The 27,366-nt window shown below is 41.9% G+C and overlaps 1 protein-coding gene across 5 annotated transcripts in view; it reads right to left on the minus strand.

Annotated features, from left to right (window-relative positions):
* ERBB4 (erb-b2 receptor tyrosine kinase 4) overlaps positions 1-27,366 on the minus strand; it is a 972,415-nt gene that overhangs the window by 28,650 nt on the left and 916,399 nt on the right. For all 5 annotated transcript variants that reach the window (XM_073306719.1, XM_073306718.1, XM_073306716.1 and 2 more), the window contains 5 exons: positions 17,192-17,347; positions 13,638-13,713; positions 11,181-11,327; positions 8,165-8,262; positions 5,692-5,862 (listed from right to left, as the gene is read on the minus strand). In XM_073306719.1, the coding sequence (XP_073162820.1) occupies positions 5,692-5,862; positions 8,165-8,262; positions 11,181-11,327; positions 13,638-13,713; positions 17,192-17,347 (648 nt within the window). The remainder of the gene's footprint in view (positions 1-5,691; positions 5,863-8,164; positions 8,263-11,180; positions 11,328-13,637; positions 13,714-17,191; positions 17,348-27,366) is intronic.

Here is a 27,366-nt window from a genome sequence, read left to right on the forward strand (position 1 = left end):
GGGGCAGAGGGAAGTGATTGACTGCTAGCCTGTCCTATCAGCAAATTACAACACCCCTTGCACCAACTTAGCTGGGGGGACTGGCATTGCACAAAACATCTGTTTACTCCACCATCTGCAGTCTAGAGAGTCCATGCCAGGGCATAAGGCAGATGCTTACTCCCTGTAATTCCCCTGCACAATCTCCCCCCACAGTTGTCAGGCAAGCCCCCAAAAGAAAAGAATTCATAATAGACGCTATAGAAGTGTCTGACTAAAAGGTCTCTACTGCCCAACCCATAATTTGAGAATACTGGAAGATTAGGGCTCAATCCTCTAAGCACTCTCCACTCTTTTTGTGAATTTCTTCATTTTTGTGGTGTTTTCTCACAACAATTAGACCACTTTTCCAGTGATTTTTCAAATTCCAAAGGCAATTTTGAAGTTTGTACATACTTCTATAGTCATTGCAATTACTACAATATATGTCTCTAGATGCAATTAATGTTACTGTCATGACATAATTCGAAGGCATAATTGTAATGTAAAAAAATGCAGAAAAGAAATCTTAAATTGGTGAAATGTGCCACATCGCTGCAATGTGCGGGTTTTAAATTCAGTGGGACAACTCCACCTTTTGTTTACCCTTTGCATCACCCTGCAGACTAGAGTAGGGTTGCAATAGTCAATGGGGTTGTGCCAGGACACAGAGCTGGCCTATCGGCTCAGCAATTTTAAATATTTTTTTCTCTTAGTACCAAATCAACTGTCGATTAATGACCTGTATTATAAACCTGTTAGATGCACAAAGGGGCTAATCTGTAAGGAATTGATTTGGTGCTCGGTGTATTGGGAATGTAATCTGAGTAACAGGCGCAGTAGGCCACGGCCACAGCATAGGCCAGCTCCACTTCTGCTTTGAAGTCCGACTGACAGCAGAGGCCCTGCCCTCTAGGCTCCTATGTAGCCACCTATGTGGTGAAGGAGTTTAGTCAAGCCAGAGCTCTGGTGTGCTCCACATGGCAGACGTCTCAATTCTAAAAATTGTGCCCGAGATCTGTAACGAAAGTTGCCATGTCCCTATAAAATACTGTTTATAATCATGCTCATTCTTCTTTTCTTCGCTCCCTTTAAAACCCGGACGTTTATGTGTTTTTAAAAACAAATGAAGAGCCTTGATGAGACTTTGCCCTATTTCACTCTGGAGTGACTTAATTATAAGTAGAGGTTCAGCAGTGAAATATCCCCTGACTCTTGCCTACACAGATGGCATCAAGGGCGTCTATAATATACAGTGTACAGACCACAGGAACAAGGGCCGCATTCAGAGGAGCTGCTGAACAGTATGAACAGTTAGCAGCAGTGAGAATTAGCCAAGGTAAAAGCATTGTGGTGCACAAACGTGAAAACAAAAGAGACTTCCCTCTGTTCTAACACTGTACCTGTTCAGACAGTACCGTACTTGTTAAAAAACCGGAGTCGATAATTGTATGGTTGTGAATGTAGGCGGTTTGCTAGTGCTAGCAACGAAAGTCTTGGGCTTATATAACCACTGCAGTGGCAATGACTACACTTTCACCAGCATGGCGTTATTCACCCAAACAGAACACGAAGTACTGGAAACCCACCAGTCGTTAACCCCTTTGCTGATTTTGGAACTTTTTGGATGATGACAAGTCAACATTTTCCGCGGAAAGCAGACACTTGATGCGAAAAATGTAGTTTAGCTGAAATCCCAATTTTCTGGACAGACCAACCCCTGTCTTAACTTTTGCAGGGCGCCCCTTCCATGCTGGGGAACGCCCCTTTAAGGAGGAACTCTTCTCCAAGGGAGTCCATGAGTTAGCCACAAACAGGAGTTTTGGTCGCATGGGCTGCCAGGAAAACAGTGTGTGTGGAGTAACGGGAGGCTTTGCCCTTGTACCTCCAGCCTATCTCAACAGATTCCAGAAGATTAAGAAGGCAATGCCTTGTTTATTTCAGTGGAGGTCATATCCCATCCCACTGAGGTTTCCTTTTTCCTACGGGATACAGCTTTAAGACACTACTGTATATTAAACTGTTTTTTTTTTGTATTTGTCTTATGTATATCCTCATTCATTGGTGCCTAACCCTAGCATCGCTTTGCCTGGATGTAGGATTGTACAGCAGAAACTTCACAGCTTTCCTTAGCGAACAAGTGCTCTTACTTCAGTTCACTGACTTCAGTGTCTAAACACAAAGAGGCTCAGAAACTCCCTGCTTTCCTGAGCCCTTGCTAGAACTGTGCTAGGGCACATTGAAGCCAAGAGGTTCTGTGCAGTATGCCCAGAGAAAGAGCACATTAGTGGCTTACAGTACGCGTGCCTCAGTTTTTAAAATTAAAACCACCAGCGCAATAAGGGCAGGGCCGTATATTTCAAGCACCTCGTCACCAGGAAAGACGTGAAGATTCCGTAGCTATTGGCTCTGTGTTTTGCCCTAACCAAGCAGCATGGAGACGTTCACATAAAATTTAATTTTCCAGTAACAATGAACAGAAACTGACTGAGCTGCATCAATGTGTTTGGTATTCACGGTAATAACACTGATCATAATGAGTTCATTTAATATTAATAGTCATTACAGCAAACAAGCATAAATCCAAGCCACCCAAAGGAAACAGAATAAGCCAGACTCAAAGCATTGCATGTACAGATACTTGAAGGTCTTTCAGTTCTGTGTGATTCCTGCAACTGACATCCATCTGTACTTAAAGTATGCACAGTGGAAAGAATACTTCTTAAAGGAGCTACCGCGCATTTAGTTTTAGATCAACATGAATGTTTAGAGGAGGAACATTGGCAGTCTTATCGCCATTGATTTTTATCTGCATTATTGCAACTGCAGAGCAAACAGAACAGAGCTTATATCCAGGGGGAAAAAACTATCTGTGTTACAAATCAGGAGCTTCTATGGCAACTATGTATCTTAGACACAGCATGTCTGATACACCAGGGAGGTATTTCAGCATTATGCTTGATTTAGTTCTCCTGAAATCTAGCCATGTGTATGCCTGCATGTGTGTGCATGCTGCCTGGTGATTCCTGTAATAAATGTAAGACACACGACTGCTAGCAAGAGATCAGGCTTTATGCCCTGACCTGAGACATCTGACATGGCTCTGCGTTATAATGGTTAATATTTGTGTCACATGAGAGGAGTCAGCCTCTGCTGATTCCAGAAGCTGCTATTATATATAAATTGTACATTCATCGGCCACACCCTCAGCAGTCTCCTTCCCCACCCCCTCTAAAAATAGCACCTGTCAATTAGGGTGAATGGAGCCCCCGGGGAGTACAGCACAATGGCATGCAGAGGGTGCGAATGGACTCTGTAGGCTCTCCGTGTCCTACCACCGTTTTAGTAAACCGATATCTCATTGATTACCCTGCATTTGGGGCCTTCCATAGCTGGCCCAGGAAGTTTGACCCATAGAGTGAAAACTATTGAGAAAGTATAATATTATATTGGTGAAAATGCTAGACTTATAGGATGCTTTAGGAAAATTCAGAGCCAACCCTATACCCAATCCCACTGGCAGCCCAGTGTCAGAAAACGTTGCCCTCTCAGCATTAGATAATGCTGGTTTCCTCTTATAATGTGACATTCTTCTTGGAAGAGGACTTGAAGGGGCAGGTGTCACTGGGTATGTCTACACTGAAAAGAAAAACCCATGGCCCCGAGTCTCAGAGCTGGGGGCAATTGACTCAGGCTTGTGGTGCTAGAAATAGCAGTGTAGCCGTTTGGGCTCTGAAACCCACTCAGGGGAAGGATGCAGCCCAAGCCCCGTGAGCCAGGGTCAATTGATCCGGGCTCTGAGACTCGGTGCTGTGGGGTTTTTATTGCAGTGTAGACGTACCCATGACGGTTGCATGGCTCCTGCCTGATCCAGGCTCCCATAGCAGCCAGGAGGGAAGGTAGTGTGGTGAGGGTTCTCCCAAGTTTCATGGGACTTGGAGCCAAGACCCTTCGATAATGACAGTAAATCCCACACCCTCACACAGGAGTGCTCAGGTGGCAACCCTGTGAGCTCAAACTCATGTTGTTTTTCCCTATGTGGAGATGGGGCCCTGTAAAAGGAAGTTATTTTAGTTCTCCAGTGTAAGCTGACAGTGAACACGAGAAGCACCTTGCAAGTGGAACTGAGGTTCAAATACATCTATTTTTATTTATGGAAAAAGATTAATCCATCCTACTGAATGAATTTGGAACTGCTTGGCTTAAGGAGGGAATCGGAAGATTTCTCAGCAATAAGGAACAAATGTCATTGCTGTTAATCAAACTGTGTGTATCAAACAATAATGGTGGTGATTACTGGATGTTGTTATAGTCTGTGCCAATTTACAGCCCAATTTCGCTGACCCAAGACAGTTTGGAGACGCATTATGGATGTATATTGCAAGCTCAGCAAACTATGGCCCTCATTCAGGAAAGCATCTCTATTCAGGAAAGCACTTAAGCACTTGCTTAACTTTAAGCACATGCTGAGGTCCCACTGGTTCCAGCTGGAGCTGTGGGTGTTTAGCACTGCTGGAAATCAAACTCCATGCCTGTTCTGGAGAGACTGTGGTCAGTGCTTTAGATGTGGTTTCCCTTGGAAAAATGTGTCTATGCAAAAATGACAACTTCTTATCCTAATCTGGTGCATTTAGAGTCATCTCTCCTCACTTCAGAGAGGACACCAGATCACCAATCCTAGTTAAACATTTCTAAGCTCCTGTTAGAAGTGCAGAGCCAGAAGGCAGGATGCTCTGAAGTCCATGGGTCCGTCCACACAGCAAAAAAACCAATAAACAAAAAAACCCTCAGCAGTGAGTCTCAGAGCCAGGTCCACTGACTCACTGTCACGCTACAGGGCTAGAAACAGCAGTGCAGACATTCCCACTCGGGCTGAAGCCCAAGCTCTGAGACCAACCCCACTCACCGAGTTCCAGGGCCCAGGTTCCAGCCTAAGGGGAACATCTACACTGATATTTTTAGACCCATAATGTGAGCTCGAATTAGCTGACCCAGGCTCTGAGACTTGTTGCCACAGTAATTTTTTTTGTAGGGAGCTAGCCAGCAATTCAGGCAACTGGCGCTCAATCCCCTACTCTGCAACAGACCTCTTGTGTGACCTTGGGCAAGTCATTTAGCCTCTCTGTGCCACTGTTCCCCATTGGTAACATGTGAATAATAGTCCTACCTCTTAGGGTTGTGAGGCTAAATAGAGTAAAGAGTGTGAGATGCTCAGATACTATAGTAAAAGAGCCCATAGACAGACTGGAGAAAGAGCTAGATTCCATTCTCACTCAAGATGCATCGACAAGATTGTGTACTTAATTCCAGCTGCTCTCGGTTACACCTGTGCAGTCCCTTTACAGGTAGTGGGTTTGCATGGCAGATGTAGACTGAAAGACTCGTGATTACTGGCACTGATGATTCACTGTCCAGAAAGCATACAGCATGGCCTTACAATCCTAAGCTGAGGATTCAGGACTGGCTGTTCAAAGAATACCTTTGTTCACTGGTGAGCGGAGCTATTGATTTGGAATTCACGGAGACACAATAAACTTGGAACCTCATGATGCCATTTTTATAGTCACTCTCCATGCACTTTAAGCTCAAATTTCCCAGGGTAACTCAGGCTTATGCTTGATTAGAGCACTTAAAACTCTAGACATGGTTTTGCGAGTCAGTAACTGCTCTTACCCTGTTGGAGTCGATTCTAGCCCTGGAGGTGTAGATAGGAGGAGGGATGTTAAAGGCCTGAGGAACTAAATATTCCTCAGCATCCATCATATCTTCCAGGTCTTCCTCATCTAGCAGATTTTGGAAGAATTTGCTGTCGTTTGGGCTGGGGAGCTTCATACGGTCATCACCCTGAATGTGTCACATGGACGGAGGAAGATAACACAGAGTAGAATTAATTCTATGAGCATGGTGACCTGCTTTCTATACTACCTGGCAGTCATGGTGCAGAGACTATGCCTATACTCAGGTTGCCCTACATCACCACAGCTACAGAGTTTATTTTGATTTTTGGCTGGGAATACGATGACAGGAAGGGAGTAACTGCATTAAGCAAGCAAAAATAAATGTTTTACATTCCTGTTTTTGAACTTTTTTTTCTTTCTTTTTTAAAATAAACTCAATTCTGGACCCAGTAGACCAGCTTCTGGCAAGGTCTGATGTATGTTGTGAAATATTTGAGATATGAAGGCTAATGCAGGAAATATATATGTATAAAATATGGAAAGTGGGCTTCTTTGCTTTTTATTTTATTTTATTTTTATTTGGGTCTTTTAAAGATTTATTGTGTGAAACTCCCCTGTTAGCCACATGGAAGGCCTTATAAGAATTTAATAGGGATGAAATCAATAGGAATTAAACTAGGTAATGACAACATTTGGATTGCCTTAGTGCCCATGGTCTCAGTCAGGGATCAAGCCCCTATTGTGCTAGGTCCTGTACAAACACAGAACAAAATACAGTCCCCTGCTTCAAAGAGCTTGTGATCTACAGACATTACACTAAAAACCTATATAAATTAATAGAGAATAAAGTCCTATCTAGAGAATTGTTTAACCATGCTGTAGAATTTAACAGAGAATTATATCCTTGCCATAGAATTCTATAGCTTGGTTTAAAACTCCAATGGAGAGGTTGTTTGCAATGTTGTAGTAGCCCCTGTTGGGCCCAGGATATTAGAGAGACAAGGTGGGTGAGGTCATATCTTTTATGGGACCAACTTCTGCAGGTGAAAGAGACAACTGGTGAAAGGACCTGAAGAGGAGCTCAAAAGCTTGTCTCTTTCATCAACAGAAGTTGGCCCAATAAAAGATCTTACCTCACTCATGGAGAGGTTATCATTCCTGATTATATTCCATAGGACTTTCCACAAGGGCCGAGACACGAGTGCTGCAATGGAGTTAAATTGAGGTGAGCATTTGTCATTTAGTGTCCTAAAAGACCACTATGGAAGAGGCCAAACAGCACAATGAAAAAGGCCACATGGGTGACCTCAAATGATGAAATACCCACCAGATTATATAGCAAATTACCTTGATAATGAGATTAAAAAGATAATCAAAGGAAGTACAACAAATGCAGTAAATTCTTTTAGTTAGTGAAATAATTATCCAGGAAAGTTTTCTGCGGCCTTCATTTTTTAAACATTACTCCCCTTTGAGGTCAGTGAGGAGTATTGTGAGGAAAAGACCACATTATGATACTATTACTCATGCTGACTATTGTTTTACTGATCAAATTGTTCCACTGAACTGTCTATATTGATCATTGTGAGTCAGCCTATCAGAATCTGGCCCAAACGGATTCCATGTTCTGGCCTCTGGTATTTAATAATTATGTTATTGGCACTGCAATTTTTATTCATCGCCATTTCTTTGTCCAACCTGTTCTTAAAAACCTTCAGTGACAGGGATTCCACAACCTCCCTTGAAAGCCTGATCCAGAGCTTAACTACCCTGATAGTTAGAAAGTTTTCCTAATGTCTAACCTAAATCTCGCTTGCTGCCAATTAAGCCCATTACTTCTTGTCCATTGCTCAGTGGCCATGGAGAACAGTTGATCACTGTCCTCATTATAACAGCCCTTAACATAATTGAAGACTCTTATCAGGTCCCAGCTCAGTCTTTTTTACTCAGGCCCAGTTTTCATTTTGAAAATCTTCTCACAGGTCAGGGTTTCTAAACCTTTTATCATTTCTGTTGCTCGCCTCTGGACTCTCTCCAATCTGTCCACATCTTTCCTGACGCGTGGAGCCCAGAACTGGACACAGTGCGCCAGCGGAGTGTGGGGTAGATTTGGGATAATGTAAATATGGATTTAGGAATTGAATTCCATGCGCCTGTTTTTTCAAATCTCAGCATGGCTCTCTCTCTCTATTGAGCTATCTTAGAGTATTAGTTGATGTTTCTAAGAACAGGTTAGACAAACATTTGTCAGGGATGGTCTAGCTTTACTTGGTCTTGTCTCAGAGCAGGGGATTGGCCTAGATGACCTCTCGAGGTTCCTTCCAGCCCGACATTTCTATGATTCTATTATTATCACAACTGCTTTTTCCTTTTAGCGGGGACGTGAGAGCTTCTGATGCACTTATATTCATTCCAGGGATTTTACAAGCAGAATTAAAATGATTTCCAGATGTTCCAGAGTTGCTGACCTGAATGACAAGGTATCTCTGAGGGTCTCGAGCCATTCTAGAAAATTCAGCAGCCAATTCCTTGAATTTAGGCCGACTGTCAGCATCAATCATCCAGCCTGCGGGCAGATTTAAGAAGAAAAAAAAGTTGATTGGTAACAAGGACTGTCATTACATTTTGAACAACATTTGAAACAATCCTTAGTTTGAAGTACAACGATGCCTTTGGTGTATTTGGCCTGCAGAAGGAAAAAAACACAATTCAGTTGTTCAGGAAAATTGGAAAGATGATAATAAACAATGCTTCTAAAATAGTGGAAGGCGGATCTTGTGGTTAAGGCCTGGAGATCTGTATTCAATTCCTGGCTTTGCTGCTGTGGGACCTTGGGCAAGTAGCTTAATTTATCTGTGCCTCAGTTTGCCATCTTTAAAATGGGGATGGTACTAGTGTCTTTCTAATCCCACCCCGCTTGTCAGTCTTGTCTATTTAGATCAGAAGCTCTTTGGGGCAGGGAATGTCTCTTACTATTGATCTGTACAGCGCCTCGCACGATGGGGCCTGTATTTCAATCAGGGCCTCTGGGCACTATCATAATACTACTAGTATCTGCTAATCCATAATGTATTCCAGGTTATAGCAGACTGTTAAACAGATCTGAACACTCTCACCTCTCTCAAGTATTTTTTCTCCCTCCTCACCATTCGGGTAACTTTGTATTAGTGCTGCCATCATAAGCTATTGGCTACACTTTAAGATTATTTGCAGGCATAAGCCCTGCTGTAGGCTATATCTATTATCGAGACACATTCCGCCTTAAACAAGGAAAGACGTTTTCCCCCCTCCTCTCCCTCTCACATTCTCTCAGAAAAGTTCATTAGAAAGAACAGCCTCCTCTTTGAATGCCTGCTGCAAAACAGTTAGTGCAAAGCAACTGATAAATGCCACTCAGCAACAGCTGCTGGTTTATCTCAGTGCCAACCTCTGCTACGAAAAGATTCTATCAGCAATTTTCCAGGAATGTGTCCTCATTTAGCAGGGACTGTCAGTGAAATGGTCCTTATCTCCCACAGTCCTATTACACTGAAGATGTGACCAAAGTAGAAGAACCAAAGTTTCCTTAGCCAGAAGGCAGTTTGGCAAGAATGCTAAAAGATTAGGGGTACCCCATTAGCAATGGTTTCCCCAATTTCAGATGTCCAGAATATCCCGTCTACCCGCATCTGCTTTCAACACTATAGAATTGTTTCTTATTCATTAGAACTGTATTCTATTAGAATATTCTTGAGTTTGATCCAAATGGTCCCCTTCCATGTGTTTAGCTCTTCTAGTCGACTTCTAAACTACATTCCGTTGCATTACTAGATGCCATGATAATCAAGTGCCTTGCTCTTTTATCATCCATATCTTATAGATGCTCCAATCCTTTCTCACAAATTTATGCATATCTGTAGTCCCTGGGACTATTCACATGGCTGAGGGACTCTTCAGCATGAGTAAAACATGCAGAATCAGTTTCTATGGCTGAAATGATATATTGAGGAGAATTCCTATATTAGAGGAAATGTCATGCAATTCTTACAAAAACAATTCCCGAACCATAGACAATCAAACTGTACAAGGGGTAGATTGCCCTTGTATCAGCACTGTGAAAGACTAAATGAAAGGCAGTCTGCTGAAAAACAAAATCTTCCATTTATCCCTATCAGAATTGTTTGTGTTTGGATTTTAGGGCCCATGTAGGTTCCAGATGGACAGTGTGGAAGATTCAGCTCCTATTTACCCACAGAGTGTATATAGTACAGGAAGCGAGGTTGCAAATTACCTTATAACGTCTGACCAATGTGCCTCAAACCTACAGCCATTACTAAGATTAGGGTATTACAATCCTTGGCCTCTCTGCTAACACTTCCAGGAAGGAGGTGCATATTGATACTAAGGGACTGTGATTTTTGTGATGTGGACACTTGTTCATTGGGAATTAGATGAAACTATAAAACACAAGCCACCAGAGAGCCCCTGTACTGAACATGTGTGGCAGTCTTCAGCCTCTAATGACCTGGGTTGGGTTTAATCTTGCAGTTAGGGGTGAAAGGAACTATATCCCATTAACAATCTCTGAGTGATCTACTGCACCCATATGACAAGCTTCAGGCTACAAATGCAACTCTGAGAAGAGAGAAATCCCATTTTCTTACTAAGAATATACATATTTACCTCCTCCAGTTTATCTTCTTAGTTCTGCTCTTTTTTGTGTGCAAATCAAAAGGGAAAAGCCCATGTTAGAACGAAGAGATGGCTGTATGTTAATTTCACTTAAATGAAGTCAGAAACACGACAGAGATGTTCCTAATTCTTTTTTAATTAGAAGTCTAGGCTTTGAGGATCCATTTGCGTGCACATCTCTCTCTGTGTCTCTCTTGCGGGGGAAGGAGGGCAGGGTAAGTGAGAATCCAGATATAAACTATTTTCATTTTTTGCTAAAATATACGTGTCCATAAACTACTGGATCCAGCTAAACAAACAAAAACAAATCCTCAGCTGTGCTATATTTGTTATATTAAGTCAATTTCTCTTTAATAAAAAAACATTATAGATTTCTTTCCTCAATATTTGAGATTTCTGTTTTGGAACCAACTCTTCCCTTTGCCACTTTCAATGCCTGACTACCCATGTACCATAATTATGTTTAATGCTATCATTTTTTACATCAAAATCAATTGTCATGGAAATGACAAGTGTTTACAATCACAATCATATAATTTTGACTTCATAGCGAGGATGTGTGATACCATCTCACAGTAATAAGAAGAGGTGCTAACTCAAACCCTTCACAGCTAAACTCATATCCTTTGCAATGGGGGGGTGGGGGGGGAAGGTGGGAGGGGAAAGGTGCATGCTATGTTCAAATGTAATTTCTAAAACCGTAGGAAGCTTTTTGTTTTGAAACAGTCTGCATTATTAGCAAGCGCTGTCAGATGCAATGGAATACATTCTGCAAGCATTGAGCACAGTGATATTAAAACAACAGATACTCACATTTCACCATCACCATGTAAACATCAATGGTGCAGATAGGCGGCTGGGGCAACCGTTCCCCTTTCTCTAACAGGTCAGGAATTTCTCGCGTTGGGATTCCATCATAGGGTTTTCCGCCAAAGGTCATAAGCTCCCAAATAGTGACACCTGGGAACAAACGAGTATAAGATTAGGGGCATGTTTTATTTAAGTTGTTCAAAACACCTTATGGATCAGTTTAAGGCCCAATATTGGATTACAATGTGATGAACCTGTCTCATTCATTCTCAGAACCAGTGCACGTATAAAGTGTCCAGAGCTTGCTCAGACTTACGTTGGATCCACAACTTAACGGCTACTGGAAGACTGTGGAACAGCACTTGAGTTCGATTCTAACGATGATGTCTCTTGTTTGTATTGGGTTAAGAAAAAGTTCAGGCATGACAGATAGGGGAGACTTAGAACAAATTAGCGGTGTAGAGTGCAGGCATGACAGATAGGGAAGACTCAGAACATATACATGGAAACAATAACAGAAGAATATGCCTTGCTCTTTTATCATATCAAAATGGAAAATGAATAGTTGATATTATTGTAAGGGGCAAAAAACCTAAATATGTTCTCTAAATTGTAGCATCAACTTCCCATAATGATGCAGAGTGAATAAGGTTATGTCATTATCTTTGCCTTGTAAGTCATTCAGTCAGTTGTGTTTGTTTCTCTTAAATCACCTTATGGATTTGGGTTATGATAATACTGTGATTTAAACCTGGTATCCTCTTTTTGAATAGCCCGAGGATTTTTTTGGCAGCTAAGCAAAAAGATAAATAACATATATCACAAGTAACAGAATTTATCCCAAAAGACAATCTTTAATATTAAAAATACTGCTGCTTTCTCAACACTCTCCTTTGTTTTGCTTTTATTTTATTGTAAAGGTCATTTTAAATATGCCTCCAGCCTGGTAATCGTATTTTGCAGATTGTCACTTCTAATCTGAGGAGAGAGAAGTAAAAATACATATCCGTGAAACATGCATCTGTTTTCTCCCCCATTCACCTCCACACTGATGTTTAATAACTAAATCTTGTCAATTGTCTTGTTTTATTCTTTCAAATTACAGATGTGCTGGGCTTCCTGTTTTAAATTGAGCTGCATAAATAATGGAGGAAGATGCATATTTTGCTAACTGGGGTAATCCACAGTTTGGGGGTGGGGAAGAAGCTGCTTTATGCATACAGTTTTAATCTCATATAATCATATATTTTTCTTTGCTGGACAGAAGAAGATCGCTACCTGGCAATAGCAAACTGTATTTTACTGCTACCCACAGGTAAAAGTGAGTAATGAGTTTCAGCTGATACCGTACAGCTTTGTTTCAAAGCTATTCAGCAACAGAAACTTTGGATGAGGTCCAGTGTCTCTAATTACCTATTATGGGTCTGATGCTGTGTGATTCCATTTGTAAAGGTGCAGGATTCTTTCTCAATACCAGCTGGACAAGTTAAACAGGCAAACAACCAAGCAGATGCCTAACAGCTCATTCTGATATTCGTAGTTAACACAGTTAAATAAACTCTCTAAATATTGAAATCACCTGGTTTTCAGTTTAGATTCCTTGTGGCCTGACCTTTCTCACCCATTCCAAAATTGTTTGTGAAATTAAACCTAAGCCTGAATAAGCCAGTCTCTTCACTTTCTTCCCCCTCCCACTCTCTCTTGCTGTGTTTGTTCTATGTTATGACATATTCCCTTTTATGTGATTGTAGTACAGAAACTCCCATAAGCCAGCAAATGTTTTTTTGACATTCCTGGCTTTCAGAGTTCGGTTTTCAAGGAACTGTTGGAAATTATGACCCGCAGTCATATTTCTACCAATCTGTGGCAAAACTAAAAGAGGCTTTTTTCTGTCACAATGATCGGCCAAACTGCTACCAAACCAGAGCTTCTGGCAGGCAACCCAGCAGGGACATTGTGAGCAGGGAAATAACATTTTAGTGAGCAGGGAAATAACACAGAAGACAGGTAACAATGCAATTTAGACGTATTTTTTAAAAAAAATAGAAGAAACACAAGGTAACAGTTTTCAGAGGAACAGCCGTGTTAGTCTGTATTCGCAAAAAGAAAAGGAGTACTTGTGGCACCTTAGAGACTAACCAATTTATTTGAGCATGAGCTTTCGTGAGCTACAGCTCACTTCATCAGATGTTTACCGTGGAAACTGCAGCAGACTTTATATACACACAGAAATCATGAAACAATACCTCCTCCCACCCCACTGTCCTGCTGGTAATAGCTTATCTAAAGTGATCAACAGGTGGGCCATTTCCAGCACAAATCCAGGTTTTCTCACCCTCCACCCACAGTTATCTCCTTTTGGAAATATGGGTTGATAAATAAACATCAGTGACGCAATAAAAGAACGTTATGTATTTCACAAGCGATGAATTCTTAAGCACAGTCACATGGAAGATTTACCATAGCTCCAAACATCGCTCTGATGGGTGAATTTCCTGTAGTGTATACATTCCAGAGCCATCCACTTAATCGGCATCTTGGGAGCAAAAATATACATGAACGTTAGAAAAAATAATAACGAATAAAATAATATGAATGGGTCCTAAACCCAGGTATCCAGTTCTCTCTCCCTCTCTCAGTTACTAATTTAAAACCCCCAAAGTCAGAAAATTAAAAAAATTAAGGCTCACAACAATAAATACTTGACCAAATTCTGTGCTCATTAACATGCGAGGAGCCCTCAGAGAGACAGTGTAGCAATGATTTACAGTCTGTGCAACCCCATGGAATTCTTCATGTCTCGATTTCCGTGGGGTTGCTCGGGGTACGGAATCTGACCTGGTGATTTTGCACACACGTAATGAAAAGCAGAGCAGGCACTCAGCTATCATAGTAATGGGAATGGTGTAAAGAGCTTCAATGAAAGAGAACAGAACAGATTTTGGGTCACAGCATATATTGAGGTTAGAACTAAGCAGAACCTTCTATTAGAAACCCTTCACCGCACCCAAGCTTTGGTGGTTCAGATACATTGGAACAACCAGTTCCTTGTTACCCCTGGATTTAACATTATAAAATCAAAACAGTTTGGCCAATATAATGATTGTGTCCGAACCATTAAAATTTAGGTGGTTTGGAAAAAAACGGAACCCTTTTGATTTTGACAAGGTTTTGTAAAACCAAAGCACGGGCAGCCTGGCCACTCACTAGTGCAGATACATAACAACCTACATAGTCATCAACAATGCTACAAGACAATGAGTTAATAGTGGGATGAGAATTTTAACTTCTCCATTTCTGGACTTGTGTGTGTGTGTGTGTGTGTAAAGGGTCCAATCCTGCAAGCTCTTTGCATCCAAAACACCAACTGACTTCAAATGGGCAGTGTGTGACATGAATATTGCCTTGTAGGAGCAGAGCCTCAGGGTATACACTATATCCTGCCAAATAAGGGTCATCTTCTTTTGAAACTATAGAGCATGTCACTGAAAGGAAACCCTCCCCACCAAATAAACCTACAACTGCAGGTGCCCTGGTAAAATCTTAATGGCTGGATAAAGCAGTAAATGGGTCGGCATTGTGAAAATACCCTGTGTAGTTGATTAGAGAACTGTTATCTCTATAATTATGGCCGGGATATCATTCTCTATTAAATTCTATAGGTTGGTTTAATGCCTTGACAGAAAGGAAATCATACTGAGTTCTATAGAGACCTATGTAATTTCTGCAGAAGTCTATCACATTCTGTAGGATTTTTCCAGACAGGAACAATTTCAGGAGCAGAGCTGTATTATTCATCAGCTGCCTAAACCCTCCTTAGCAAACTTACAGTAAAGCTTTGAAATGCAAACAACTTCTGGGTTGGGAAGCGATACTTCTCAGAAGCAGAACAATCGCATTTGTAGTGTGTTTGGACCCATGTGTCCAGGACACCCTCTAAGAGCTGCAGGAAGAATCTACAGGCTGCCTTTGTCCTTCACGGGAAGGAATGGGTGGAGAAGGGGCAGAGAGGGCACTGGAGGGGAGATCAGAGGAACTGGAGGAGTCAGGGAAGGCTGCCAAATCTCTATCTTCATTGCCAGAAGGCCCTTGCGGTGCTGGGGAGCAGGAAAGCAACCACTGACTATCGCTGTGCAAATAACCAATTTTTCAGGGAAAAATGGGTTTCCACTTGACCCAATTTAAAAAAAAAAAATTTGGTGAATGGAAAAGTTAAAAAAAAAATCCCTTCCTTTTTGGGTTGAACGAAACATTTCGTTTGACCCCAAGTGAAATGTTTGGTGTTGCTTTTAAAAAAAATCAAGTTTTATTTTAATAATAGTGAAGTAAATTTCAAAATGAAAAGTCATTTGAATACAAATCGGAAATGTTGAGATATTTTTAGATTTTTTGTTTTTTACCAGAACACCTGGGCAAGTTCTGCATGAATGAGTGAAATGTTTAGTTTGACCTGAATCTGCATTTTTCGGCCCCCTCCCCCCCCACCCCCCGAAAAAAAAAAGTTTTAATCAAAAAATTTCGCCCGGACCTGCTGCTGGTTTCTTTGATGCTTCTTGCCCCACCAGCTGTATCCCTGTTGCCTGTCTCCCCACAATTCCTATTCATGGCATAGTTGGACTCAGCAGCAGGACATGTAGGAAGGCAGCCACTCTCCCCAGGAAGTAACAGGGGATGGCAGCAGTCTCTAGTCAGCCACCAGCATAAGTGAACAGAGAAAATGACGGGGGGGGGGGGGGACAAGTAAAGCAGCAGAGAGACCAAGGATTTGGGAAAGGGGATGAGGAGAGACATAGACCCACCAGGGACTTTATGGGATTGGAGGAGAGACTAAGGCAAGTTAAGATGAGCATTTTTGGTGAGGCATTTCAAAGATGCGTAAGGGATAACCACTTGGAACTTGTGTCTGGGACCGCCTGAATACTGTGATGCCTCTATGTGGGTGCCTTTATCAAGTCTTGTCGAGGTGAGTCTATGTAAGACGCGATATGGAATTAAACCTGTGGCGGTGCAATGGGCAATAATATGGGAAGAACAGAGGGAAGTGTCCCAGGTGTCAAGGTTAAAACCTGCCTGTTTTAATTACACACAGCAGATCTCCTGAATGCCCCAGTGTTTTGCAACCTTTCAGAGATGTCTTGAGCAAATGTTGTCACTGCAACAAGGAACTGGGGAAGAGCATGCGCCGGTTCCTTGACTGTGAGCCAACAGGCAGATTGTTGGAAACCACATGTAAAACCTTAATGGACTTGCAACAAGTAAACATCTCCTGCCCCCTTCCCTTGTGGCTGCTGGATCTGTCTAGAAAAAGTAGCCTGCAAACTACTCAATGCTGGCAATAGCCTACAATGATACCTAGGGAGGTGATGGAATCTCCTTCCTTTGAGGTTTTTAAGGTCAGGCTTGACAAAGCCCTGGCTGGGTTGATTTAGTTGGGGATTGGTCCTGCTTTGAGCAGGGGGTTGGACTAGATGACCTCCTGAGGTCCCTTCCAACCCTGATATTCTCTGATTCTATGACAAGCTGGAACAACTGCAGTGCACTGACTTCAGATGTTTTCACAGCAGTAGAAATGCAGCACAAAATGGAAGACGCAAGAACAAAGCCCGGCCACGATCCTGTTTTGCTCAGTTCTGCTCATCTTAGGCCAAGCCCTCTACCTTGCAGAGTCCCACTGAATAGAATGGAATAGCTTGCAGGACTGGGCCCTGATTTCCCAGAGTGCTGAGTGCATAGTCATAGCTCCCACTGAGGTCAAAGGCAGCTCTAGTGCGCTCAGGACTTTTGAAAAATGAGGCTTGTGCCAAAATGTGGATTCAGGAGCCTAACGTTCAGTTTCTCTTTCTGAAAATCTCAGCCTTCATCTATGAAGTTTGCTTTTAATACTGCACATGGCGGTACTCCGATAGTTATCCCCTTTTCAAGGGAGAGAACAGAGAGAACAAGAGCTTTGCACTGGAATGAACGAAGGCCCCTGCAAAAGAGCAAGGCAGGACTGCTGGCGTGAATGCACCCACCTTCCCTCCATCAGCGTTGTACTCTTTCTCGTCGCCTTCCAGGAGTCTGGCCAAGCCAAAGTCAGTGATCTTCACATGGGTTGGTGATTTTACCAAGACATTCCGGGCTGCCAAGTCCCGGTGAACCAGTCTCCTCTCTTCCAGGTACATCATTCCCTGGGGGACACAAAACGTTTCCTTTAAGTCAAATAAACCCTTAAATATTTTTCATATTTCCCCCCTCTTTTTGCAACCTGTTTCCATGATATCTTGAAAAACAGAGTATCTTATTATTGTATTATAAAATAGTACTGAGAGCTCAGAGCCACATGGATGCTAAGAACTGTACATAATGAGAGAGTCCTCACCACCAATAACTTGCAACCTAGATAGACAAGATAGAGAAAGGAAGGATTATCCTCCCCATTTTGCAGACAGGGAACCTGAAGCACAGAGAGATTAAGTGATTTGCCCAAGGCCTCAACAGGAGTCTGTGGCAGAGCTGGGAATTGACTCCGGATCTCCTGACGCCCAATCCAGCTTGCTAATTACAAGAAAATGCTCCTGTTCTATATCCAAAGCCTCTGAGCTGGATATAAATTTTCAATATTCTTAGTGAATTATGGGGAAAACAACTCTGTGTTCCTCTGGCTGCAATCCAGTTGCTTTTCCAACCCCATTAAAACTTTACCTCTTGCATTATAATTGGATATAAGATCAATGGTCAATGTCTTTTATGAGTGTATACATTCTGTTACAAGTAGTTTTGTTAACAAGCCGTCCAGGTGCCTTAACAGATACGGTAACACATGCCCAAATTGTCTGGTCTGCATCTGCTCTAACCATTTACTTAGTCTGATGACAGGCTAAGCGCCTGCGATCAGCAGGTGAGTTTACAGGAGGCTTTGTGGCACTGAGATCACCACCAAAGCTTAGCCTTAGTACTTATATGGAAAATGCAAGATGCCCTGAGAGGGTTACAAGCCTGTAATTTCGTAGGGAGGAATTTATGACATTAGCAGTCATTATAGGGACCTGCAGATGAAATTACATGCCTGGCAATTACCCTTACGGTAACTTTTAATATATCAACTCTATAACATACACAGTAGTTTAGAAAAAACATATTGGAAGCTGTAGTATCATGTAAAATGATCATTTGAAGAGTCACAGTCAGTGATTGAAGTAAGCACATTACTCAGTATCATGGGCCAGATTCTGATTCCCTTACACTGCGAGGCTACACAACTGGCCCTATGAATATCTACGGCTCTGGGTCTAGGTTAAGGCACTATTCAATTTAATGTGGTCGAATCTAGTCCTGTGCTGACAGAAAAAGGGGACACCTCGACAGAAGTCACCAAGGGGCACTTGGAAACGTATTTCAGCGAAAAGGAAACCAGTAGCCATAGCACTTCGCTTTTAACAAGACGGGTTCAATGCAATCAACACAGAAGGTTATGAAAGGCTCATGGGGGGGCCTCAGCATAAATTCTATTTTATTTTTAATGCAATATATTTTGCTGCAGTCAACACGAAGAGAGTTCGGACAGGGACGTGGGGACTATATGGCATACAGCAAACAGAATTATTTTTAAAAGGTACTTTTAGTGGAAGCAAGCACTCTCTCATGCCAATTACAAACCAGTGCTGCTGGTGGCTGAACATCAGAGCCGCACACTTTGAAGGATTAAGAGTTTCTGACATCAAAACAAAAGCTGTGGGAAAAAACAGACAAATAAATCTCACAGAGCAAATGGTTATGAACCAAGCATGTCATGAAAAGGCAGACTGCTTCAGATGGTATCGTGATCAAGCTTCTGTACTAACACTTGGAACCCAACCATCAAGTGATACTGTATAAAACAATCCAATCGATCAGTACCAGTGACATTCCAGGATACAGAAGTAGCAGCATCAACAGCAACAATAAAAGCTGACAGGCGCAGAGGAGCACCTGGTTTGGAGAGATGTATGTCTTAGGGGAGAATTTGTTAAAGGGCATACTCTATCGCCTAGTAAAGAGGAGTGGACAGAAGTTGATAAAAGTAGAGGTAGGAACTGAAGAGAAACAGTTAAATGAAAAAAGATTCCCATTCAACATGAAGGCAGACAACTAAATATTGACAGTGCTTGTATACAAATGCAAGAAGTCTAAATATTAAGATGGATGAACTTGAGTGCCTGGTATTAACTGAGGATATTGATATAATAGGCATCAGAGAAACTTGGTGGAACAATGATAATCCATGGAAGATGGTAATACCAGGATAAAAAATATATGGGAATGACAGAGTAGGTCACGCTGGTGGGGGAATGGCACTGGATATGAAAAAAACCTAATCAAATATAGTAAAAATCTTAAATGAAACAAATTATACAATAGAATCTATGCGGATAGAAATTCCATGATTGAATAATAAGAGTATAGCAGTAGGACTATACTACTGACCACCTCACCAGGATGGTGATGGTGATTGTGAAGTGCTCAGGGAGACTGAAGAAGTTACGAAAACAGAAAACTCAATAATAATGGCGGATTTCAACTTTCCCCATATAGACTGGGAATAAAATTTCTAGACACCATTAATAACTGGTTCTTGGAGCAGCTCGTCCTGGAACCCACAAGGGGAGAGGCAATTCTGGATTTAGTCCTAAGAGGTGCACAGGATTTGGTCCAAGAGGTTAACCTTATAGCAACCATAACATAATTAAATTGAACATCCCTGTAGGGGAGAAAATACCAAAGAAACCCACCACAGTAACATTTAACATAACAAAGCGGAACACCACAAAAATGAGGAGATCAAAAGGAAACAGAAAATGAAATGGAAATCAAAAGGAACAGTCACAAGAGTGCTATGCCTGCAAGCACTATGGAAACTTTAAAAAAACACCGTAATAGAGACTCAAACTAAATGTATACCCCCTTTTTTTTTTAAAAAAAAGTAAGAGTTCCAAAAAATGCCACCGTGGCTAAATGGAGTAAAAGAGGAAGTCAGAGACAAAAATACGTCTTTTAAAAATTGGAAGTCAAATCCTATCGAGGAAAATAGAAAGGAGCATAAATTCTGGCAAGTCAGGTGTAAAAGTATAATTAGGAAGGCCAAAAAAGAATGTGAAAAGCAACTAGCAAAAGGCACAAAAATTAATAGAATTTTTTAAAGTATATCAGAAGAAGGAACTCTGGTAAACAACTGGTGCGGACAGGGGGTGATCGAGGTGCTGAAGGAGCACTCAAGGAAGACAAGGTTGTTGCAGAGAAGCTATATGAATTCTTTGCATCGTTCTTCACTGCAGACAATGTGAGAGAGATTCCCACATCTGAGCCATTCATTTTAGGTTACAAATATGAAGAACTGTCCCAGATTGAGGTGTCAATAGAACAGGATTTAGAACAAACTGATAAATTAAACAACAGTAAGTCACCAGGGTCAGATAGTATTCACCCAAGAATTCTGAAGGAACTCAAATATGAAAATGCAGAACTATTAACTGTGATATGAAAACCTATCACTTAAATCAGCCTCTGTATCCGATGACTGTCAGATAACTCATGTGAGGCCGATTTTTAATAAAATGCTCCAGGGTTGATCCAAGCAATTACAGGCTGGTAAGCTTACCTTCAGTACCAGGCAAATTAGTTGAAACCATAGTAAAGAACAGAACTGTCAGACGCATAGATGAACACAATATGTTGGGGAACAGTCAAACAGCTTTTGAAAAGGGACATCATGCCTCACCAATCTATTTAGAATTCTTTGAGGGGGGTCATCAAACATATGTACAGGGAGGATTCAGTGGATATAGTGTACTTGGACTTTCAGAAAGCTTTGACACAGTCCCTCACTAAAGGCTCTTAAGCAAAGTAAGCAGTTACAGAGAGAAGGTCCTCTCATGGATCAGTAATTGGTTAAAAGATAGGAAAAAATGGTCCATTTTCACAGTGGAGAGAGGTTAAAAGCGGCATCCCTCAAGGATCTGTTTTGGGACCAGTGCTATTCAACATATTCATGAATGATCTGGAAAAAGGAGTAAACAGTGAGGTAGCAAAGTTTTCAGATGATACTAAGTTACTCAAGATAATTAGATCCAAAGGAGACGGCAAAGAGTTACAAAGGGATCTCCCAAAACTGGGTGAATGGGCGACAAAATGGCAGATGAAATTCAATGTTGATAAATGCAAAGTAATGCTAATTGAAAAAAATAATCCCAATTACAATTACAAAATGATGGGGTCGAAATTAGCTGTTACCACTCAAGAGAGAGATCTTGGCATCATTGTGAATAGTTCTCTGAAAACATCCATATGCTGAATCACTCAGATATGCTGAATCACTCAAAAAAAGCTAAGAAAATGTTAGGAACTATTAGGAAAGGGCTAGATAATAAGGTAGAAAATATAATTCCACTACATAAATCCATTGCACACCCACACATTGAATACTGCATGCCATTCTGGTTGCCCCACTTAAAAAAAGCTATATTACAATGGGAAAAAGTACAAAGAAAGGCAACAAAAATTATTAGGGATATGGAACAGCTTCCATATGAGGAGAGATTTAAAAGACTGGGAATGTTCTTCTTGGAAAAGAGAGGACAGAGAAGAGACATGACAGAGGTCTATAAAATCATGAACGGTATGGAGGAAAGTGAATAAGGAAGTGTGATTTACCCCTTCACATAACACATGAACCAGGGGCCACCCAATCATAGTAACAGGCAGCAGGTTTAAAATAAACATAAGCAAGCACTTTATGCACTGCTGTATCACCTTGTGGAACAGTTACCTTGGGAAACTGTGGAGGCCAAAAGTGTAACTGGGTTCAAAACAGAATGAGATAAGTTCATGGAGGACAGGTCCATCAATGGCCATTAACCAAGATGGTCAGGGACGCAACCCCATGCCCTAGGTGTCTCTAAATTTCTGACTGCTAAAAGCTGGGGCTGGACAAGCAGGGGTGGATCACTCAATAAAGTACCCTGTTCTGTTCACTCCCTGTGAAGCATCTGTCTCTGGACATTGTTGGAAGATAGGATGGACTTCCGGTGTGACACAGTATAGCCATTCTTATGCTCTTAAAAAGTTACCCTTAATTCAGGAAATCCCGATAAGGCTGTGAATTTATATATTTCTTGTTTAGTGTACCCTGTGCTAGGTAATAACTTGAGAGGACTCCATGTTTCTGAAACTGAACTGGCTCATTATTAAGAGAATTATTTTCAGAGATGCTCCAACTGCAACCTCACTTTCCAATGCAACCTCTAAACTCTTCCTGCAACCTGCAACCTGTGCTCTTCCCTCCAAGTTCCATGCAGTTTCCCATACTCATCTTCTTTCTTGTACATTTTTGCTACAACAATGTTCCCTAAAACAGAGGACTCCATATGCACCTGTTTAACCCCTTCTCCGCTTACACATCTTACAACATGGCCTTAATTTTGTGAACTAGAGGAAAAGCATCCAAACCTCCACCACCCTGGGATCACTCCTTAAGTCCTTATTTGGGCAAAACTCCAAATAATAACTTCAAATGAGAGGTTTACCTGAAAAAAGATTCATGGAGCCAATCCTGCAAAAATAGTCATGTGGGTAGATCCTCTTGGCAGCATGAAGTTCCTTTTGCAGATTCACAACCTCCAGGATTGCATGTGCTTTTGGGAATATCCAAGTTAAACAACATATTGATTTTCCTCTGCATCCGATTAACAAGGGCTGTGCATAGTGGGCCATGTATAATATAAACAAAGCGCAACAATGGAGGGAAGGGACGGGAGAAACCTGTGGTCATTGCCACAGCACCTTTTAAACATATATTATGCTGGAAACATCGTCTGAAGACCTTCTCAAACCTGGCAGGAGCAGTCTTATATATGTACGTTTAACCTGTGTATAAGATGCAGGCATATTGCGATAAAAAAATAAATGAATCTGCATTTCACAGCTAGTGTCAACAGCACCCAGTAGATTTATGGTCAAATATCAAACGAATATTTTATGTGAGATACATTGACAGAGCTATGAGACACCCTTCCAATGGGGAGAGGGAGACTGATTTCTAAAAAACTACATTAAAAGCCTGATCCTGAGAATGTTCTGGTCTGCTGTCCATGAGAACACTGAAATTCAACACCTATCATGATCAGCCCCCTCCAAATGAGGACTGCAAAATGCCATCAGAATATAATTTGACTGGACAGGATTGTACAGAGGTCTGCGGGTTTGTGTCTCCACTGGTACCCGAAAATTCGCTAAAAGGTGTGATTTTTATGATGAGACATTAAAGGGGAAGAGCCAATGCTAAAAAGGCTAAAACATAAACCGTGGTTGCTTCCACGATCCTTATGCCCAGATTAACCTCCTACAGATGTTAGGATCGGCTCTGACTAACCCATCATCAAAACCTCTTCACTGCAATGGTTTCCTCACTGAGGAGATCATTGGAAGTGCAATTACTAACAGGATCCGCTAACATACAATCACTCTCTGAATCAGCAGTTAATGCCAGTAAGAAGTTAAACACACACTGCACACAGTTGGGACACAGATAAGTTTAGTAAGCCATTTTTGAATGTTAGCATGAATAAGGATCGGCCTGCTATTTATAATAATCATACCCCTCATCCTAACCCAGTATAATAACCACATACAGAGATAATAACCTGTACTACACCTCGTCTTTACTCACACATATATAACATTAAATATACTTAGGCTTTGCAGAATTTCACGTTTATTTTTTGATAATTTTGATGGATAATATTGATGTTTATTTTTAAGCTTCTTTAATTTTAAGTGAGTTACACTTTCACAGTTGCACGGAATTTTGTGTATTAAGCATTTTTTAAGCTTAAAAGCATTTTTTAAGCATGATTTAAATGTTCACAGTTGCAGAAAATTATGGGAGCGTCAGACAATAATGATTTAATGACAGTCTCTAATTTAAGTTCTTGGGCAGTATTTTTCTTACTTTGCCTATCTGTAAATTTCCATTATTATTTTTTGTCAGTTTGAGTGTGCAAGGTGAAATCAACATTTATCGATAAAAATTGAATCTTTCCAAGTCTAAATATAATATACTGTATATAGCCAAGGACTCTTTTACTGTTTGATTATGCAGCAGTCCAAATGCTTCATAAAATTCTTCATTTTGTAAATATACTGCATAAATGGCTGTCCAGAAATCTTGGGACTTCAATAAGATAAGACCAATGAGCAGCTGAGTAGGTCACAGACAGGGGGGACAGTGGGAGGATTTTAGAAGAAGAATTTGTACTGCTCCAACAGAGCTTAGGAACCCTGCAACATAAAGGTCTTCTCTAGCTGCTGAGCTCCGAAGAGAAGATTCATCTGTGAACCTTATAAGCTCCACCAAAGTGGGGTCCTAGTAGACAAGACTGGTTGGGAATGGAGAGGGCCAGTGCTTCTCCTGAGCCCCTTAGGAGCTCTGCATCTGATGGGGATGCCTGGTGAGTTTGCTGGGGCTCCCAGGCATTCCACAGGTCAAACATCTCTCCTCCTGACAGCTCCTCAGGCTTGGTTTGAACCTTAACAGCCCCCCTGGCTGCAAACTCTTTCTCAAGCTGGTATAGTCACAGCATACAAACAGAGAAGTTAGTGAAAAAGGTTAAATACTCTTGCTGGCAGGTGGCAATATAACACTACTTTATTTCTTAGGGCTTGTCTTAGGGTGATCATACACAATCCCCCTTTTAAGCCCTGTCTCAGATATCACAACTTTTTTCTGGCAAAACTGGGCATTTGCTCTTGCCAACTGACGATCGTGTAGCAGGGCTCTAGCTGTCAGCCCTGGGCGGCCATTTCAGGCGGTGGGAATTGGGTTAGCAGCAATGCCAGGTGGCTCAGGCCAGCCCTGCACAGGGGAGGAGTTCAGGCCAGCCCCATGTGGTGTCCCATTTTCACTTTGGGAAATACAGTCACCCTAGCTTCTATAGACAGGGAGTTAGTGTGTGGCAAGCTGAGCTGTAAATCTACGTTGCACTCGCTTGCTGCGCAATCACTGTCTGTGTGGACCCTGGTACAGGGCCACTAGAAATTCCATCGTGCACGTTGACCTGTTCCCCAGTTCAAACAGAGTATATCAGTGCAGGAGGGAACTTTTAATGTACAGCAGCAGGGGCCACAAAGCCAATTAGTGCATCCCATGCTAGTGCTGCTGTTGATTTGCACCCCAGTTTGCGGTGCATTATCTCTCTACTTAGACAAGCCCTTAGAACCCTAACGCTCAAAAACAAAGTGACAAAACAGGCTGCTCCCTAAGGTAGAGAGGCACAACTCAAGCCAGCTTGTTCTAGGCCGCCTCTTTGCGGATTAACTGCTGAGCAGCCAGATTGCACACTTGGATCAGAGCCCTCTAGCCTGCAAGTCGGACCAGGAAGCCCTCTACCATTTAAAGTGACAGCTTATAATTTTAACAGTTTTCAATACACCACACACACCTTCCCCTCATCCAGGGCTGACGCTTAGGAGACCCTCGCCTCCTGTACAGGCCTCCCAGAGACAGAAGGGAAGTTAAAGCTGAACGGGAGTGATTTTGGTCAGGTCTGGACTCGTTTAGCCGAGAGAGACTGCTATGGCGGTAGAGTCCTCTGCCATATTAGACTTTACTGCATCATTCTGATGGCCTTGCTGAATAATCTAAGCCAAGTCTAATACTAGGAGGGCTCTGCCTATTGAGTGCATAGTACACTACATAGAATCACGTACATAGCACCATACATTAACCAGGAGCTTTACTAACCTTGCAGAGGGCCTGGTGCTGCTCCATAGAAGACAACAGCAAAACTCCTATTGCCTTCAGAGGTGCAGGATCAGGCTCGTAGGAAGATAAGGTGGTTTTACTGAGAAGGAAGGCAGACAGGTAAGGGACACTGGGAGACTCCAAGGCAGGAATGGTGCGTAGGTGCCTAACTCCCATTAAAAGTCAGTGACAGGCCTCCATCTGCCATTTGCGCTTTTGAAAATGTCTCTTATAATTAAATACAAGAACATACGTGTAGTTTGAATGGGCCAAATTCTGCTCCCAGTAACCCCCTGTGCAATATCCATGACTCCAGCAGGGTAGCTTAGGTGTAACTCAGAGCAGAGCGTGGTCCATTATACAGGCTCAGAATAAGAGGCCTTTCTCACATTGGTTAGGGATTGTTTGCTGGGGTCTCTGAGCTCTCAAACAGACTGCAACTCAGAGCCCTCAGCTCTGATTCATCAGTATCCTTCTGTGAGAAAACTGGCATAACAGAAAATGAGAGGACCACTAGACAACGCGTTTGTAACAAATAAAAGCACCCTGGGACAGAAGAAAGGAGACTTCTTGTCCAAAAATTCCAGGGGTGAAGTTAAGACACGAAACAGCTTCATGAGTTAGATAAAGTGCTGCATTGCGGCAGAAAAGTCTCTAATAGGTTCATAAAGCATTAGGGCTGCTGCTAACGTAGGCATCCAGAAAGCAGGGTAGCCAAGGACTGCGTGGAAGTAAAAGTATGTAGAGGGAGATCTTTTCAAAGAAATAAAATTGAGCTTCTCAGATGTAACCCTGAGTTATACATTTGTCCCCTGAGATTCCTTGCCTTCAAGAGGTGGGCACCTTTGCTGTTTTTTTACTTTATCGCCGAGCATTACTTTCTGTAGCTATCATTTGTCTCCCAGTTCCTGAGGGCAGTTGTTGAGCAGAGCTGCATTTTGTACAGCTCGTGATCGAGATGTTGCAAGTCTGGGCTGTTCAGACATTTTTATTTGATTTTTTTGGGTACCTTTTTGTACTTTTCAAAGGATCACCCGTTCAGCACTCTTTGAGTCTTTCACAGTTGCTGCAAGTTGCTTAGGAAAAGTCAAACGCTTCGATTTCAAAAGAGCTCTGTCTGAAGTCTGCTTCCATAAGGTGCTTGTGTGACAATGTAAGGCTCCAGTTCAGAACAGCATTCCTACTCAGGAGAGCACTGAAGCATGTACTTAAGTTGCACTGAAGTCAAAGTGCACTCTGGGATAATTAAAAGGGATGAACTGAAGCAGGTATTTAAGTGCTTTCCTGAATTACTGAGGCCCCAATCCTGCAAATTCTTAGGCCTAGTCCACACTTGAAAGACTACTGGTGTAACTATGATGGTTAGCGGGGCGATTTAGTGTGGCTATAATAAACCAGGACCAGCCCTAATATACAGTTATACCAGTATAAAGG

This window comes from Lepidochelys kempii, chromosome 11 (genome assembly GCF_965140265.1).
Source record: "Lepidochelys kempii isolate rLepKem1 chromosome 11, rLepKem1.hap2, whole genome shotgun sequence".
Taxonomy (NCBI): Eukaryota; Metazoa; Chordata; order Testudines; family Cheloniidae; genus Lepidochelys; species Lepidochelys kempii.